This window comes from Pseudochaenichthys georgianus, chromosome 8 (genome assembly GCF_902827115.2).
Source record: "Pseudochaenichthys georgianus chromosome 8, fPseGeo1.2, whole genome shotgun sequence".
NCBI lineage: Eukaryota > Metazoa > Chordata > Actinopteri > Perciformes > Channichthyidae > Pseudochaenichthys > Pseudochaenichthys georgianus.
The window spans coordinates 23,463,185-23,479,523 of NC_047510.2; the positions used below are offsets into that span (position 1 = coordinate 23,463,185).

The 16,339-nt window shown below is 39.8% G+C and overlaps 3 protein-coding genes across 6 annotated transcripts in view; 1 reads left to right on the top strand and 2 right to left on the bottom strand.

Moving 5' to 3' along the window:
• On the bottom strand, nucleotides 1-6,230 carry cacng5b (calcium channel, voltage-dependent, gamma subunit 5b). The gene is made up of 6 exons (XM_034089896.2): nucleotides 6,032-6,230; nucleotides 5,132-5,377; nucleotides 3,988-4,074; nucleotides 3,417-3,557; nucleotides 3,180-3,325; nucleotides 1-2,411 (listed from the first exon to the last, which is right to left on the bottom strand). Exons 2-6 carry the CDS (start codon nucleotides 5,325-5,327, stop codon nucleotides 2,151-2,153), a joined length of 831 nt encoding a protein of 276 aa, XP_033945787.1. The 5' UTR covers nucleotides 5,328-5,377; nucleotides 6,032-6,230; the 3' UTR covers nucleotides 1-2,150.
• A 1,432-nt stretch (nucleotides 6,231-7,662) lies between these two features.
• LOC117451253 (high mobility group protein hmg-12-like) lies at nucleotides 7,663-13,115 on the top strand. 3 transcript variants are annotated; one of them, XM_034089458.2, is made up of 3 exons: nucleotides 7,663-8,632; nucleotides 9,006-9,076; nucleotides 9,632-13,115. In XM_034089458.2, the coding sequence occupies exons 2-3, from the start codon at nucleotides 9,025-9,027 to the stop codon at nucleotides 10,843-10,845; spliced, it is 1,266 nt and encodes a 421-aa protein (XP_033945349.1). In that variant the 5' UTR covers nucleotides 7,663-8,632; nucleotides 9,006-9,024; the 3' UTR covers nucleotides 10,846-13,115. The 3 variants fall into 3 exon arrangements, with proteins under 3 accessions (XP_033945349.1, XP_033945351.1, XP_033945350.1); XM_034089460.2 differs by having other exon boundaries at nucleotides 7,663-7,789; XM_034089459.2 differs by having other exon boundaries at nucleotides 7,663-7,784.
• Nucleotides 13,116-13,633: 518 nt separating this feature from the next.
• The window catches only part of prkcab (protein kinase C, alpha, b), a 154,867-nt gene continuing 152,161 nt past the window's right edge, over nucleotides 13,634-16,339 (bottom strand). For both annotated transcript variants that reach the window (XM_034089312.1, XM_034089311.1), the window contains one exon: nucleotides 13,634-15,815. In XM_034089312.1, the coding sequence (XP_033945203.1) occupies nucleotides 15,651-15,815 (165 nt within the window). In that variant the 3' untranslated portion in view covers nucleotides 13,634-15,650. The remainder of the gene's footprint in view (nucleotides 15,816-16,339) is intronic.

Sequence of the window (16,339 nt, forward strand, 5' to 3'; positions counted from 1 at the left end):
TTTCACAATTAAATGTTTCTAAATTACTTATAATAATTGCACTCAGATGACAATGAAAATACACTGTGCTTATTATTTTGTACATAATGTTCAATCTTATGCAATCCAATACAACAACGCTGCCATGAGAGCTATGTTCATGATGGGAATTTTTATTGTTGGAAAGTTTATGTTGAGGTGTTTAAATATGACATTTCCCTCATGGAAATAAAAAGGGTTGTAATTAGATGAATATGACCGCTCTAACTCAAACTGAACTATGAGATCACGTTTTTTTTACATTACACATTTCCATCAGTTGGAAATTAGATTAATTAAATAATATTCTTAGCAAATAGCTACATTAATATACAATAGCAAAATAGGAAAACAGAGATAACTCCAATCTTCTCAAAGTCAAAACAAATGCCAGTTTCAACCATAGACTATATAAAGGTTTCAACACATAGTTCAACATTCAGTGAGTTGAACAACATGAGTTCATAGTTGAGATTACTAAAATGTACAAAGCATTTATATTTAAGGTTGTGACAGATTACATAATACATTCATACATAGAATTTATACAATGAGGGATTCATGACCACATCTGAAATTATAGGTGTACTAGAAATAACCACAATAATCAATTTTGCCCACAACCATCACAAAGTAAAAAGCACTTTTGAAAACATACATTTTAATTATGTGACAGAGTAAAGGTAATAAGAATGGGAAATTAGATTTGTATTCGATTTCGACCTATACCAAAAACAACTGTAAAGCAACAGATCTTCAAAGCTTTGTCACTCAAAAAAAGACAAAAGCACTGCCCCCCAGTGGATACATGTGGAATCGCTATGTGAAGAAATGACTTATACAGATGATTTCTCCTGCACACTGTACACAACATTAATATAGTAAAGAGAAGTGCTGCTACATTTACATCTACACAAAAAGAATGCTTAATATTCAGCATTATCTTAACATCAACTCTTAACATTTATTCATATAATGTTAAACAGTTGCACACAATATGTAAAAATATATATATAAAACAAACCTTAATGATCTGAGCAGTTTCAGTGTTCATGTATTTACATTTTCATTATGTCCTACTGTTATGATGCCAATATAAACACTGTTTCCAGCAACAATAAAACCCAAAGACATTTCTTTTGGACAGAACAGGGTCTATTTTTTCACAGGCCATAAAAGTCCTAAAGCATTATTAACAACATAGAAACAGCTCAAGAATGAGGCACTGGAGAGTTAAACACATTTACATACAATACAATTTAACCAAGAGATGTAGTGTTGTTTCCCCTCAAATAAAGTTCAAAGGTAGTCTACTGAGAAAGAGTGACACCATAACCATGAGTTGTTTTCTTGTCCAAACGCTTCAGACTTTCCTTCCACCTAGAAAGAATGTAGGCAACTACTTGATTAAATCCCAACAATCATCTCTGCACCTACAACCACAAGCGGTTCAGATGGAACATTTTCCACAGTTCTTAAAGGGGACCTATCATGCACTTTTGTACGTCTTTTATATATGAATATTTGTCCCCGGTGTGTCAGGGAACTCACCAAGTGTGTCAGAAAACACAACCCTCTCTCTTTTCCTCCATACCCAAATCTCTAAAAACGGGGCTGCAACGGATCTGATACAGACTGATACAGATTTGAAATTGTTCTGACGTCAGAAACAGGGAGCTCCGCCTATATGGGCAACTCTCCACCTATCAGGGGAATGGGGGGTTGCCGTGGCATGGTAATAGCATGGTAACAGCATGGTAACAGCATGGTAACAGCATGGTAACATGACGCTCGTGCCTCGGGGGGGCGTGGTCAGCTGCAGCTCATTTGCCACAGAATCAGCCCTTGCAAAAACAGGGCTGAATACAGCAAATAGAGCGAAATGAGGCATGGCTAAAATGCATGATCTGTTTGGTATTTTGAAAAAAAAACTTCACAGACATGTTTATATAGGTATGGCCCTACAATATAATATTAAAATATAGCATGATAGGTCCACTTTAAGTCACAGTTATAGCTGCTACAAGTTGTATCTTTTCAGGAGAGAAAACTGAATACGCCTTGTGACCTCTCGTGATTCTTTAGCGACCTTTCAGTAACTTATGTGTGCCTCTGCTGTGGTGAGTGACCCCTCAGCAGGGTGAGGACAAGACATGGTCGTTGTCAGGGCATTTGAGGAGAGCCGGGTAGCTGGCGCTCATCTGGAGCGAAGCGTCACTCGAGATGTCGGAGGGACTTCGCCTGCGGGACCAGGCCTCCGGGTGGAGGAACTGGCCAGAGTGGTCGGAGCAGTTGCTGAGACGGGGGCGGTAGAAACCGGGGTGACGAGGCTGGTAGAGCTCCTCTGCTGAGTAGCGCTTCATGAACAGGTAGACGGACATGACGCCTGCACTCTGCAGGGGGTAGAGGGACACATTAGATTGAAACAAGGAAACAAATCAAACTATAGGAAATAAATAATGTGCTCAGAACAAGTGCCTTCATGTTGAAACAATTCAGTTTGCAAGTCCCCACAGCACCAAAATGTTGTTCCCAATGCCGTTCTCTTTATACATTCTCTAAGAATTGATAGCTGAAGAACTGTGAGACGATAACTGCTGAATTAAAACAAATACAAAAATGGGGATACAAATTGCTGTCTGCACCTTAAACTGATTGTTTCTGAATTTGTTTTTGAATGATTCAGTTGGATGATCACCCTAAACATTGTTATTTCTTTATCTTATATCAAATTAGTAATAAGTGGTAATTATTGATAGTAATATCAACCATAATGTTTGTTAGCCATTATGTTGTGTTGCAGTTCCCATCTTTGACCACTGCACGGCAGTAAATCATCACGACTTAAGAAGGTGGTGGCCACTTTTAGAAGGTACATATGTCAAATGTAATAAATACAACAGCACTTCAAAGACACATGTCTTTACGAGGCTCATATTGTCAGAAATGTGGACATTGAAGGAGGGAGGGTGGATTTTTGTAACAACAAAGTCAAGGACATTTTTTAAAATGATCAGCAGTATAGTATATTTGTAATGTTTTGGTGTACACTGATGTAAGAGCCTCTTAGTTTCATATGTTGTTCACTGGGTTAAAATATTGTATAATGTGCTTTGATCACAACGATAGCCAACAGCTGAACATGTCAATGTGTCACTCACCTTAGTCAGCAGAAAAGAGATGGCAGCGAAGGCAAAGGACCAGCCGTACTTGTAGATAAAATAGGCCTCACTGCTCCTAATACTGTTCAGCATTTCATCATTTATACTGGAGATGTAGAGCACCAGACCCACCACCAGAGCCAGACCTGACAGATTGATACATTAACATGTAGTGTTGGACAAAAACGCAAAGAAGAGAGCACAGAAATGTGAGAAATAGAGAGAAGATCTGAGTACCTGAGAGGATGAAGAAGATCCCAGAGACAAACGCCAGGATGGTGCGGTGAGGCCGGATGTGGCCGATGTTGTTGATGACGAAGCCGATGAACATGAAGAAGAGGCTGACCAGAGGGAACGGAGTGGCCGAGCGAATCATCTCTAAGGAGAGGAGGAAAACCAAAACATGCAACAGATGGGGGTTGAAGAGGAGAGGAACTTTGGGAATGTTTTGTTGATGTATCTTCATTATAAAGCAGCTTTCTTAAATTCCTCATTCGTCAGGTTGGATAGAAAAGTGGTCTCTTTGGAGGAAGGGGGAACAGACAATCTTGAGATATTTAGAAAAGAAAGTGGATTATTCCTGAGGTAAAGCTTCGACACTGAGCCTCACTGAAGGACATCTGAGATGAATTGTCTGTAAAAATCAAAAAAGGCAATAGGTATTCTGGAGAGGGACGAGGCTACAGGGTTCAGGTGACTCACAAGCCGTATTAGAAAACAACACTTTTTTCTTATGAAAAGGCCAAACGCTGTTTATGTGTACAATCTCAGGGGGGCACCTTGAGTTATTTAGGCGGGAGTAACTTACCGAGCACACTTCCTGTGGACTCTGACGTCAACTGGACATTCATGGGCATGATGTAGGCGATGGTGAAGCAGCGACCAGATTCCTCACCTAAGACAAAAACATATAGACAAAATTGAGGTGAGAAAGAAAGGAGGAGAGAAACTGGGAAACAAAAAAAGGACAAAAACAGGCAGACAGGACCAAGAAGACCCCAGCTGCTGATGCAAGGAATGTTTAACTATTTTGAAACAACACTTATTTACTTCCTCTCTTCTTAGAGGATAGGTTTAATCCGACTCATATGTCCTGTATCATAGCCTGCATATAAAGGCATCATAATCCCCTATAAATCAACCTTGATTGTTTGCTTGTATTTAAATTGTAAACATATTCAGGAGGATCTCTCCTAGTTCAAAACTTAAAGTTTTCCTAAGAAAATATTTCTTTACATAAGCATGACATCACATTCTGCCAAGACAGCTACACAGTCATTATTATCACTTCATCGTTGTCACATACAAACTCCAGCCGGAGTTATCTGTGGCACGATGAGATGAGATCATTCTCTGAAGAATTAAAAGTGTAAGTGTGTGTGTGTGTGTGTGTGTGTGTGTGTGTGTGTGTGTGTGTGTGTGTGTGTGTGTGTGTGTGTGTGTGTGTGTGTGTGTGTGTGTTTGTTTGTATAATTATTCTGCAGGACTAATTTAAATTGAACGCACCTTGTTTCACACACACACACACACACACACACACACACACACACACACACACACACACACACACACACACACACACACACACACACACACACACACACACACACACACACACACACACACACACACACACACACACACACACACACACACACACACACACACACACACACACTCACACGTGCATGAATGCTCACGCTGATGAAGTCATTGTGAATGTCATTCTGTGTGAATGTCAAAGCTGGCTGATGCAGTGATGATATGTGAGTGTGACAGGATTTTGTCTCTGCCTCTGCCATATTTAAAAGCTGCGCAGTATGAATGGACCTCCTTGAACAAAGATCTTACCACACTAAACTCCATTACATGTGTCTGAGGAACAATACTGATTAAAAAACAAGGTTCACTGACAAAAGCCTGTCCTAAATCACCCCAGACCCAACCCTCACCGGCCAGGAAGCAGACTCTCCAGAGGCCGGAGTGCAGCGAGGTCTTGACGACAATGCTCTGGTTCAGAGGCAGAATGACGCCCTCCTCCAGGTACAACCAGTAGTCGGTGCTGACCGCCACTCCCAGCAGCCCCAGGCCACTGATAGCAAACACACTGCTCAGCAGAGTCAGGGCCTTCCTGCTGCACGAGCTCATGGTGACAGTGAGGGAGCTTCCAGCTGTGGTGGTTACAATCAAAAAGCGATCTGGAGGAGGAGAAAAGGGAAAAGAAGAATTACTGGCAGAAATGTTGGGAAAGTTGGATGTGGACACGGTCGAAAAAGGAAAAAACACACACAATACATTATTAGATAAATACAAATGAATACAGACACACAACTAGTCATATTACCACGGAATTATGAAAGAGTGTTATATGCTTCAGGTTATTTCTATTAATTCCAGCAGTTTTTATTTAATATATATATTCCCATATGTCAATAGTCTAGCCTAACTGACATTGGTGCATCATTTTCAACACCAGTTATACATTTGACACATTTCTTGCAATGATATGCTATGCAGTTTTTCCCCTCAGGGGGGACTTGAGAGTGTCATTGAAACGATTGAGCATAGTGTGAATGACAACACGTCAATGTCAACCCTATAATATCATGATCTACAGTGCAATAAACTATGGTGAGCCTCAATAAAATACTACTACTAAAGTACATGTTAGCTTTAGTTAGTATAGTGTAGTAACCAGGACATTGTACACGACACACATGCAACAACTGAGATTAAAAGAACTCAAAACAAACATCATAGTTATCGGAGAATATGTGAAACCCATCAAATATAAAGGCAAAGGTTACACAAATAAAATCATGTGACTAAAGCATGCAAACACTTGTTCTTACGTGGCTGTCTGCAGTTTTGGTGCGGTCTGTCACGCACGTGAAGGAAAGGTGCAGAAAGTTTTGTAGTAAAACTACGGGGAAATACTCTCTGTTTGTTCAGTGGCGAGAAAACGACTCCAACTTATTGGTCTCAAATTCCTTCAGAGAAGTGAAGCCGAGAGAAGCTTTAAGAAGCAAGAGACGATGCAGCAGTGCGTCAGTGCTCAACACACAGAACAGACTGAGTCAGAGAGAGAGAGTGGGAGATAGAGATAGAGTGGGGGAGAGAGAGAGATAGAGAGAGAGGGAGAGAGAAAGTGTGGGGTGAGGGGGAGAGAGATATAGAGGGAAAGAGGGAGAGATAGGGAGAGAGAGAGTGAGAAAGAGAGAGTAATGCCTGATTGTTTAAGGACCAAGGACAGCTCTTACAGGAAGTTCACGAATGCAGAACAATATAAGGCAAGGCAAGGCAAGGCAATTTTATTTATGTAGCACTTTTCAGCACGTAGCTATTCAAAGTGCTTTACAGATTAAAAGCAAAATACATTTAAGAACAAATACAGCATAAATACATTATTAAAAAGGCATTTAAAAACAGGCATAATAAGCAAAGGTAATGAAATAAATAAAATAAATAAATAAACACAGCAGGTACAGAATACATGACTAAAAAGGCATACTGTAGTGTGAGTATGGGTAGCTCAATTAAAAGCAGCGGCAAATAGGTGCGTTTTTAGTCGGGATTTAAAAATAGGAAGTGTTTGTATAAACAGATACATAACTGCATGGCAAACACACTTACTGAACAATAGATCAGTAATGGCAGCTTTATTGGCTACAATGCTAGGCTGCCATAAGATGACATAAGATAACTTTTTTTTCCCAAAGGAAATTCTTGGTTCGGAATTACAAAATATTCAGTACATTAAACATAATAATAGTAACAATACAAATAAGTAAACTGTACACCAAGAGTACAGTAAAAAGAGCACATTAAACTACAAAAAAAGATGCACAAATAATGACTGTACATGGGATTTCTTGTATTTGCTTTTAATTCAAATATAGATTCTAAACAAGGTATATGCCTTATGTATTTATTCGTTCTAAAAAATAAGTTGAAAAAAATATGTTGAACTCGTGTTGAACATGTATTATTATTATTATTATTATTATTATTATTATTATTATTATTATTATTATTGAGGTAGTGGTTTGTATTTCATGTGTACCTACTAGGAAGTGTCCAATTTGGCAAGTTTATTTTATAATGTTGCATCTCTTGCTTTTTAATACCTGTCATACTGCTATTATGTGACTATAATCTATCGACTCCACTTCGAGCGATAGAATGACTAACAAAGAACTGCTAACAGAGCACTTATATACTAACAAAGGACTGGCTTATCTAAAGCCAGTTGAGTAGCACTTGAAACGATTGGCTCTTTGAAACCTGATGTTCTTATATGATTCTGTTTTCTTCAAGGTTGTGTCTTCCTGGTCGAATGTACTTATTGTAAGTCGCTTTGGATAAAAGCGTCAGCTAAATGCAATGTAATGTAATGTGAAAAATCGGAACAAGGATGCTGAAGCGGAACCAAATCTCTGCAGCGCTTCAGTTTCCTTCAGAGCCTCCTACGCGTCACGGACGACCGGAAGTGGTGGTCGTAAAATAAACAAGCATTACATTTCCTATTAAGTCTTTATTCGCATGTCACGACTATCTAGTTAATCTTTTAAATGAAACCTGAATCCCACGGGGGATTTCTTTAAGGTGGGGTATGTTTATTGATTTTTTATTTTATATTTGTCACGCCGCCATCGATTTTGAAGATAACCTGGAAAGCCATCTGCTCCAGATTAATGGCGATCGGTTGTTTAAAAAAAATGGAGCCTTAGGACACAATTATTAGGCTTTGCTTGGGCGGATACTGAGACAATGGGGCCATGGGCACACACACGCAAAAGGCCCCTCCACCTGTATTAAACAGAAGCAAGGCTTACACAGTTTACACTTGTTTAGCATCTCGTTGTTGTCCTTTTGTGTCCCATTCAAGTCGTTGGGCATCTCTCTGTGGTATTGTCTCATTGTGGTCGTCTTGTGTCTGTTGTCTGTGGTCGTTTGTCCCATTTGTGTAGTTATTCTATACTTATTTGTAGTTAAGCGTCTCTTTGCTGTTGTTTTGTGTCGTTTTGTTGTCATTCGAGTCTCTTAGTAACTTATTTTGGTTACTTTGACCTCTTTTCGTAGTTCGTGCGAGTCGTTTTTTATTTATTTAAGAAGGAACAATGTACGTTATTTAACAATGAACACTTATGTCCAGCATGTAAATGTTCCAGATTTAGCCAGATACTTATTTTCACCTGTAGTCCCTGGCATGTTGATTGCTTTGAAAAAAAACATAGATGAACAAATACACATAGAGAAAACACTTGGCAGCACATAAGCCCCGGTAAAGAACATTAGCAGGATTTAAACACTAAGCACAATTGACTAACGTTTGCGGCATATATAAAGCACATGTACGCATTTAAAAGCCCTTCTTTAAAACCTATTAACACACAGCAGACATAAGCACATACTTAAGCAAAGATAAAACCTCATATGCTGATGCTCAGACGGTAAGTTTGGTTGTCCAGTAACCTCTCTTTTACAGATTTGAAAAAAGGCTTGAGAGATGTTTTGTTTCCTTAGTGTGTCAGTTTTGTATCTCTTTGTAGATTTCCCATTTACTTAAATTCATCAAGAATTTTCTCTGTTATTCATCCTCCTAGTTTACCGTGGAGGCATGTCAGAAGTTGCTTTTGAAAATTCAAGGAGAGTAATTTATATACAAATGGTCTTTTTGTAGTTGAAGTATTCCTTTAAGTTTCATCTAGCATCGTTTTATTTGGCTACTTCCTGATGTTTCTTATTCCTTCATAATATGTTGTAGTCCTGTATCTATCCAAATGTTAACTACATGTTCTCTCTCTCTCCTCTCGATGGATGCAGTCAGGTCTAAAAGTGCAGAATGGGTGTGTTGCACTCAACACAGAGTAAGGAAGGCGAAAAGTGTCAGCATGGTAGGAGACTTCTTTTTATTCTTCCTTTTATACAATAGAAAATGATCTACAAATATATTTCATAATTATATTTAAAGGTGGTAAGTTTGAGAAACCGGCTCGAGATACACTTTTTGTTATATTCCATTGAATGCTCTTAACATCCCGATAGCAATGAGTGCTTTGACAAAAAATCCATAAAAAAATGTCATCTGTGGAAGCCGTGGTGCTGTAAAAAGCACGACCAATCATTTTAGCCGGACCGGCTAAAATATCTGGATGGCCTACCTGCGTTCCTGTGTGTTGGAGGAGGGGCTCTGTAAGGAAGTGGCAGATTTCTTCCGGCTGTGTATTTTCAAATTCTAGCGCACTCGAGCTGGTTTCTCCAAAATTACCTACCCCACCTTTAACAAATGATTACATGCCTCTAAACAAAGTTGTGTGATGAAGTTGGTTTTATTCTAAATGTTGTAAGATTATGATCTGTTCTGTTTGGTCTCCTTTATTATTAATAATCTGTATCAGTCCTGACCAAACCATAACCCCCAATTGTGCTTTTCAATATCCAATTTGCAGTTACAGAAGTAGTCCAAGCTGACAGCAACAGTAGTGAAGAGGAAACATCGACAGCTGCCACACAACAAAGAGATTTGGGGAGCATTGAGGGAGATTCCACCGTGCACATGTCTGACAACAGTGCCACTGAAATAGGAGCGAGGATGCCAGAAGGTTCCAATGAGTTGAAGATTTGTGTTACAGACGATGTTAACATCATGAAGCTGGTTTCAGGCATTGCAAGTGATGGCACAACTCTGTCCCCTAGGGAAAGAGGGTGTCCAAAACTCACAAAGCACGAAGAGCATGAAGAATCGGGAGATGTCCATGCTGACATTTCTGTTCAAACTCAAGTTTCCCAGGAACCGGCCAGTAATGAAGCCTTACGAGTCCTTACGAGTCCGACAGACCAATCTCCTAAGAAAAGAGGCAGGCCAAGGAATTCTGAGACGGCTGATGTCAAAGACTCACCGAAGGGAGACTCTGAAATACCAACAAAGGGTCGTCCAAAAGGATCCGCGAAGCGCAAGTTTGAATGTTTAACAAGTGAAGAGAATAAGAGACCGACGCTGGGGTCCGAGTTGAGCAGTGAGGAGGAAGAGGAGGATGATGGTGGAAGCCTATACTCTCCAATAAGGAAGAAAGGTCGACCTAGGAAGGTGGTAACACCAGAGGGGTCGACACAGAACACATCAAATGAAACCGCAGAGACGGCTAAAAGAGGGAGGGGGAGGCAGAGAAAAAGTATCGTGCAGGAGAGCGGAGAGGAACCGCCAGTTAAGAAGGCAATGGGTCGACCGAAAGGCAGTTTCAAAAAGAAGGTGCCCGATGAGGAAGGCCAGCCTGAGAGTAGCACGCCCCAAAAAGTTCCAGCCAAAATGGGAAGGCCACGAAAATACCCTTTGTCCACCCTCGAGGAGCTGAATGCGCCAAAAGTACAGAAGAAGCTTGGAAGGCCTCGCAAGAGTTTACCCGCCTCTTCATCCTCACCAAGCAGGGATGTTGACACCCCAAAAAAAAGGGGTCGTCCCCCAGGTACTCAAAAAAGTGACGTTGGCACCCCAAAAAAAATGGGCCGCCCTCCAGGTACTCCAAAAAGTGAAGTTGGCATCCCGCATAAGAGGAGTCGCCCTAGAGGTTCAGTCAGACAAAGGGATGCCAAGCTCGAGACCACCCTCACCGAACATTCAGAAGGAAGTGATGCATCATCTGATGGGGAAGAGTCGGTAGAATAGGAGGTGGGGCGAAACACAGAAGCCTCATCCCAATACCCCTCCTCGACTCCTCCTTTCCCTCACTCGCTTCCCTTCCTTGCGTCTTAGCTCCGCCTCCGTAAGATGCGAACGAGAGACACGAGGAGTCCTCAGGTATTAATTGGGACGTCCTCGTTCACTCAAACGTCACTCTTAAACGACATCTGTTAATGATGACATGTGCACAGCTGTATCCCCTCTCATCGGGCTTAACTGAATAACCCCTTGGAACCGGCCCATTTGTTGTTAAATATTTATTTAAATGAATCAATCTTTCTCTTGTTAGTCAAGGAATTCAATGGTTTGTCCTGCTTTTGTGTTCCGTTTTGGTGTAAAATGTAGCCTAAATTTAAATAAAAATATAATTATAGTAATGTGAAAGCCTTTTAGAAATGAATTGCACATAATAATTCCCACGGAGCTGTGAGCACTTATACATTTATGTGACGCTTTTCCACTCATCTTCCAGTTGTCGGTTTTCCTCTGTTGAAATCGACCAGCTGTGAAGGTGGGGGCGGGGCTTTTATACGCGAGTAGTGAAAACACTTCCGCGTAGTCTGCTCGCGTGTATCCTCGTCTCCTCCCGCACCCCTCCTCCCTCACCCCTCCTCGACTCCTCTGTGTGCATTTCAGCTATTGGGACGTCCTTCAAAATGGCGTGTCTTGATCGATTTCCGGGTCAAGTCCCGGAGGAGGGGAAGAGAGGAGTCCAGGAGGGGTATTGGGATGAGGCTAAAGACATCCAACGAGCACGGGACAATACAAACAAATCCCTTATTCGGGAAGTAAGCCAGGGATTAGTTACCAAATATGAAATAATCAAAAATGGAATATTCCCTGATTTGAGCTTCTAAAATGTGAAAATATTTGTATTTTTTTTGTACTACTCTGACAGTAAACTGAATATCTTTTAGTTTTGGTAAAAACAAGATGTCTTATATTGTCATCTTGAGCTTTGGTTAACACTGAGCAACATTTTTAACAATTTTCTGACATTTCGAGACCATGATTCATCAACAATGAGGAATAGTTAGTTTCAGCCCTACTTGGACATTTGTGACCAGAGGAACCATCCTGGACTGACCCAAAAGTTGCTGTTTAAAACATAGAATACCATTTTGTAAATGAAAAAGTGTTTTTGACATTTGTTCAGTTAGGTAGGCTTCTTCAGATTTACTTCCATGTTTGAATGGGCTTATTTCTTTATTTTAAAGTATTTTATTACTGTCATCTGAGTAGTACTATATTTCTTTTTAATAGAGCTAGCGTATACTTTCAAGTGTATCATTATAAACTGATTGACATTTTTCATGCATCGTTCAGATGTAGTGTTAGTCAGTTTGACTGTAACTGTGAAACGGTTCTTCTTCCCAGTTCTGTGAAATGATTTAGAAGGAGCAAAAGTTGAAACTTTGGAAAGTTAATACAACAAGTGAAACTAGAGAGAGGTGAAGTTCTGATATCACCTCTGTTCCGAATAAAATCTGCATTTCTGAAATGAATAATGTGCTCTTGGGGTGAACTACCTTTTTTTCAGGACATACTAGCATATATAAACAGAGCGATATCAAACATTTTTGCCAAGTGATTTTCAACTTTGACCTGTATGTGGCATGTTAAGAGTAAAGAGGTGACTACATGTGAACATAATGTGTTGGTTACATTAGTATTTTTAATTTTACTGTGTAAACATTCTACAACGGGTCACTTAGCTATGAGCCTACAGAGAATTATTGTTGAATAATTCTCATTGTAAAGTTTTAATGTTTGTTCACCCACTGCTTTTATGGCACCATTTTCAGCCCCAAAAGGCAGCGGACCTTAGCACAAAAAGAGGTATAAATAGCCGATGTACAAAGGAGAAGGACAAATGAAAGGACCAGCTGGAGCATGAGCAACTAAAGAGCCGGATGTTTCTCTCAGGAGTTGGTGAAGACCAAAACGGAGCTTAAAATGAGTGAATATTGAAATATTCTCTCAAACAAGACTCCTAATGACTGATGATGTTTTCTGTGTAACTGCCTGTTGTGGAAATAAGCAACACTTAGTCATATTGTTACATACAGTATAGAAAGCTTTTTATTTTGTATTTTTATAACTTGGGACCGTCATGATGTAAACTTCTTAATTTGCTTGATTTTTGGCACCATAAGTAAATGTGTGTCATGACCTGTACATCATTATTATTTTAAGTCAATAAGCTAGTAATAAGTTAGTCGACATATTTCCATTTTTTTGTGTGTTTTAAACAAGAAGTCAATACTTTGTAAGATTGAAATAAAATGTTGATTTTATTTTCTAAAATTTGGTGTATTTCTTAAAGTCACTGTCTAATACTTTGTTTACCTACACACAGTTACATAACCTTATAATATAAACAACAGTGGCATTTTCATGAAATATTTAGCTAATTTCACAAATGATTTAAGTTCAGTAAAAACATTGGCTGTGTAGTCTCTTAATACCTCATGGTAATTTAACACCAATGCACTCTGCAGACGGTACTTATTCTGTATTTATTCTATCCAGCAGGTCCAATATGACATTTTGCACACTAAATTGACACATTATTTTTTTCACAAATAACTGCCAGAATATTAACAATAACAGCTTGTTACTCTGAAATAATATTACATATAAAATATTGGATGTTAACTAAAAACCTCAATATCTTTATAGAACAATAATATAGACATCAATCCACACTTCAGAAGTGAAGCTGAAGTGAAACGATTTAGGCAGAACTACAGCCAAAATAAAACAGAGCAGGTTAATCTTTTTCATACTTTATTAATACACAGTATCCATCATACCACAAACAGAGGAACAAAGAATCAGGTTAACAAAAGCAGGGGCAGTGGAAGGAAACATAGAAAGTTCCCTGTGGCTCTAACTGTAGTGGTACTGTACCCTGACGTGTGATTATCTCTGCCGTGGGTCCAACGTTTGTTTTTGTTTTCCTCTGCTCTGATAAAGATTCTCAATGTGAGACATGTAAACATTCAGTTTTCTCTTAACCTTACATTTCGGTCCGGATGTGACAGCTGCGACATCAGTCTACACGTTCAGCAACTAATTCAGGGGTTAAGAGTCAATTTGGCAGTTTTCTGAAACATTACTGTTGTATCATTGTGTGCCGAGCCTAATAAAAATGTCCGGGAACAAAAGGACTCAGGGTTGGCACCAGTAAACAAAAAGCCAACAGAAGCATTTACACATATTAGTCTTGTTTTGTCAGACTCCATGACACTGGGTTGGAGGAAAAGAGAAGCGCACAATGCTTGTTGGTTTGTCTTATTCTGTGCAACAAGGTGGGGAAACTCTATGCTCCATGATCTCGTTTTCATGCAGGGCTCTTTCTCATGCTTAGATCAGGCCTCGCCTCACGCATGCACACAATTTATACAAGTTAGAGAAGACATGTTTCAGCCACAGAGGGCTCCGAAATCCTCGTACCGTTACTCTGTTTTAAATTTGTTACAGAAGGAGTCGGCCCTGAGACGACCAAGGCAAGAGGGCATTCAACTGTTTCACGCACAGTAGGTGCTGCATATTCGCCATGACGCTGAGTAGTAGAAAACAATGGATAAATAGTGGAAATACAAGGTTTGCTGATACCGAAGCTACCAAAGATTCAGCCAAACATTATAGATATACTCTTCTTAGGGGTACTCTAAACATAGAAATGTTCAAACTGTCTATGGTAGTAAAAGCACATTCAGTTCGTAGTATAAAATCTGCAAGTAACTTCTCTTTTTGAAACATATTTACAAAACAAAAAAAAGGTTGACATACAATAGAATAGAGGGGGTTTTCTCTTGACATAAAACGGGAGGAAAATCTTGTTTCTGATTAACAATTACAAACCAGAATAAGACTTTTTAAAACATACAACAAGTATATATTAACATAGTTTATAGCATAATACTAAACTTTACAATGATACCAGACGTGTACTGCATCCTAGTCTACTGCTCACACAGAGTCAGAAAAGTAAGCATGCAACCGAGATCTGCTTTGTGCATATAGAAATAGCATCTTTATACTTTAAAACATTGTCTCTTTGATCCACAGTTTTCTGACCCTACTGAACTGCACTGCATTAAAAAGGCCTAGACAGCTTGCAACTGTAAGCATAAGCAGAATGTGTTCCTGGTTATCTATGTTAAGTTATAGCTATAGCTCCACGTCGTACAAAACAACAAAAAGAAACATGCCCTGTTTAGGGGTTTTAGTGCGTCGGGACGGGAGGGGGAAAACATCATGATGACTTTAAGAACTGCAATAGAAATGATTACTTCCCACCTTTCCTTTGGCACTCATGTAACAGTATAGGCTAATACCTCTTTTTTTTTAAGTATATAAATATAAAATACACGTGTAGCGGTTCAGAAGTAGATAAAGCCGGGACAGCGCAGAAAAATGTGTTCCGTTCTTGTCGTGCATTGCAGCTTGTTGCGTAGTTAAGACGGGGAACATAAGAAAGGAACAGAGTAACTCGTATACACACATTCATACACAAGAATAAAAGGCTGCAGGTTCGGATAAACACAGTTAGAGATTTGATTTAAGAACATATTATATGAGATGTTAAGGGAAAGAAAATATCAGTGCTTCAACACTTTGCTCCGCTCTCAGTCACTTCTTCACACATATTGATAACCAGCAGACAGAACACTGTGGAGGATAATGAGAGTCTTTTGACGGCGGGATTGTTTTTGTAGAGTTTGGAAGGATCCTGTAGTCAGCGACAGTCCATGCTTTCGTGTTGTCTTTCCGCTCTCTCCTCATACCACGCTGTGCAGCGATGGATGGATGAACTGAGGGTTAATAAAGGAGAAGCCTGCGAACTCGCTCTGGTCGATGTTGGCGATGACCAGCTGGTCGGGAGGGGTCAGCATGGGCTGTGTGCGTGTGAAAAACTTGTCGAAGTTTTCTGCTCCTTTGCCGCCCTGAAAGAGATACAAGGAGATCAGATGTGGATAGTATTGCTATAAAACACTACAAAAACTGCACTGTGGGTTCACGATTAAACGACATTTCCTCTCACGTCTTTTAATAGAAAGCTGCCCTCTCGCTCCCAGAGGGAAGGTGGTGCATGACAATGTCGAAGCCTGATGTGTAGCCAGGCAGAAGTTGTAATTAGATCAGGTCCTAACCCTAAGCATGCAGTGGAGGTCATCAGCTTGAGGCTGGCATGTGTCTCCAGCTGAATATATATAACATATTCAGTCACATGCACAGTAGCTGCATAGTCATCACGCTTTTACAAGATAACGAGACAAAATGCTTTAGAATAATTCATTCAAAAACAAAATCTGTGGTGATTTCAGCGCCTGCTCTTTTCTCAGGGGAGCAAGAATGTCAGGCATTTCCAGCTGTAATATCCAGAGATGGTAATATCACAGAAAGCCTCAGAAGGGTCTTTTGTTTGCTAGTCCCTTCAGGCCAATTAATGACGCTCACAAATGTGCTA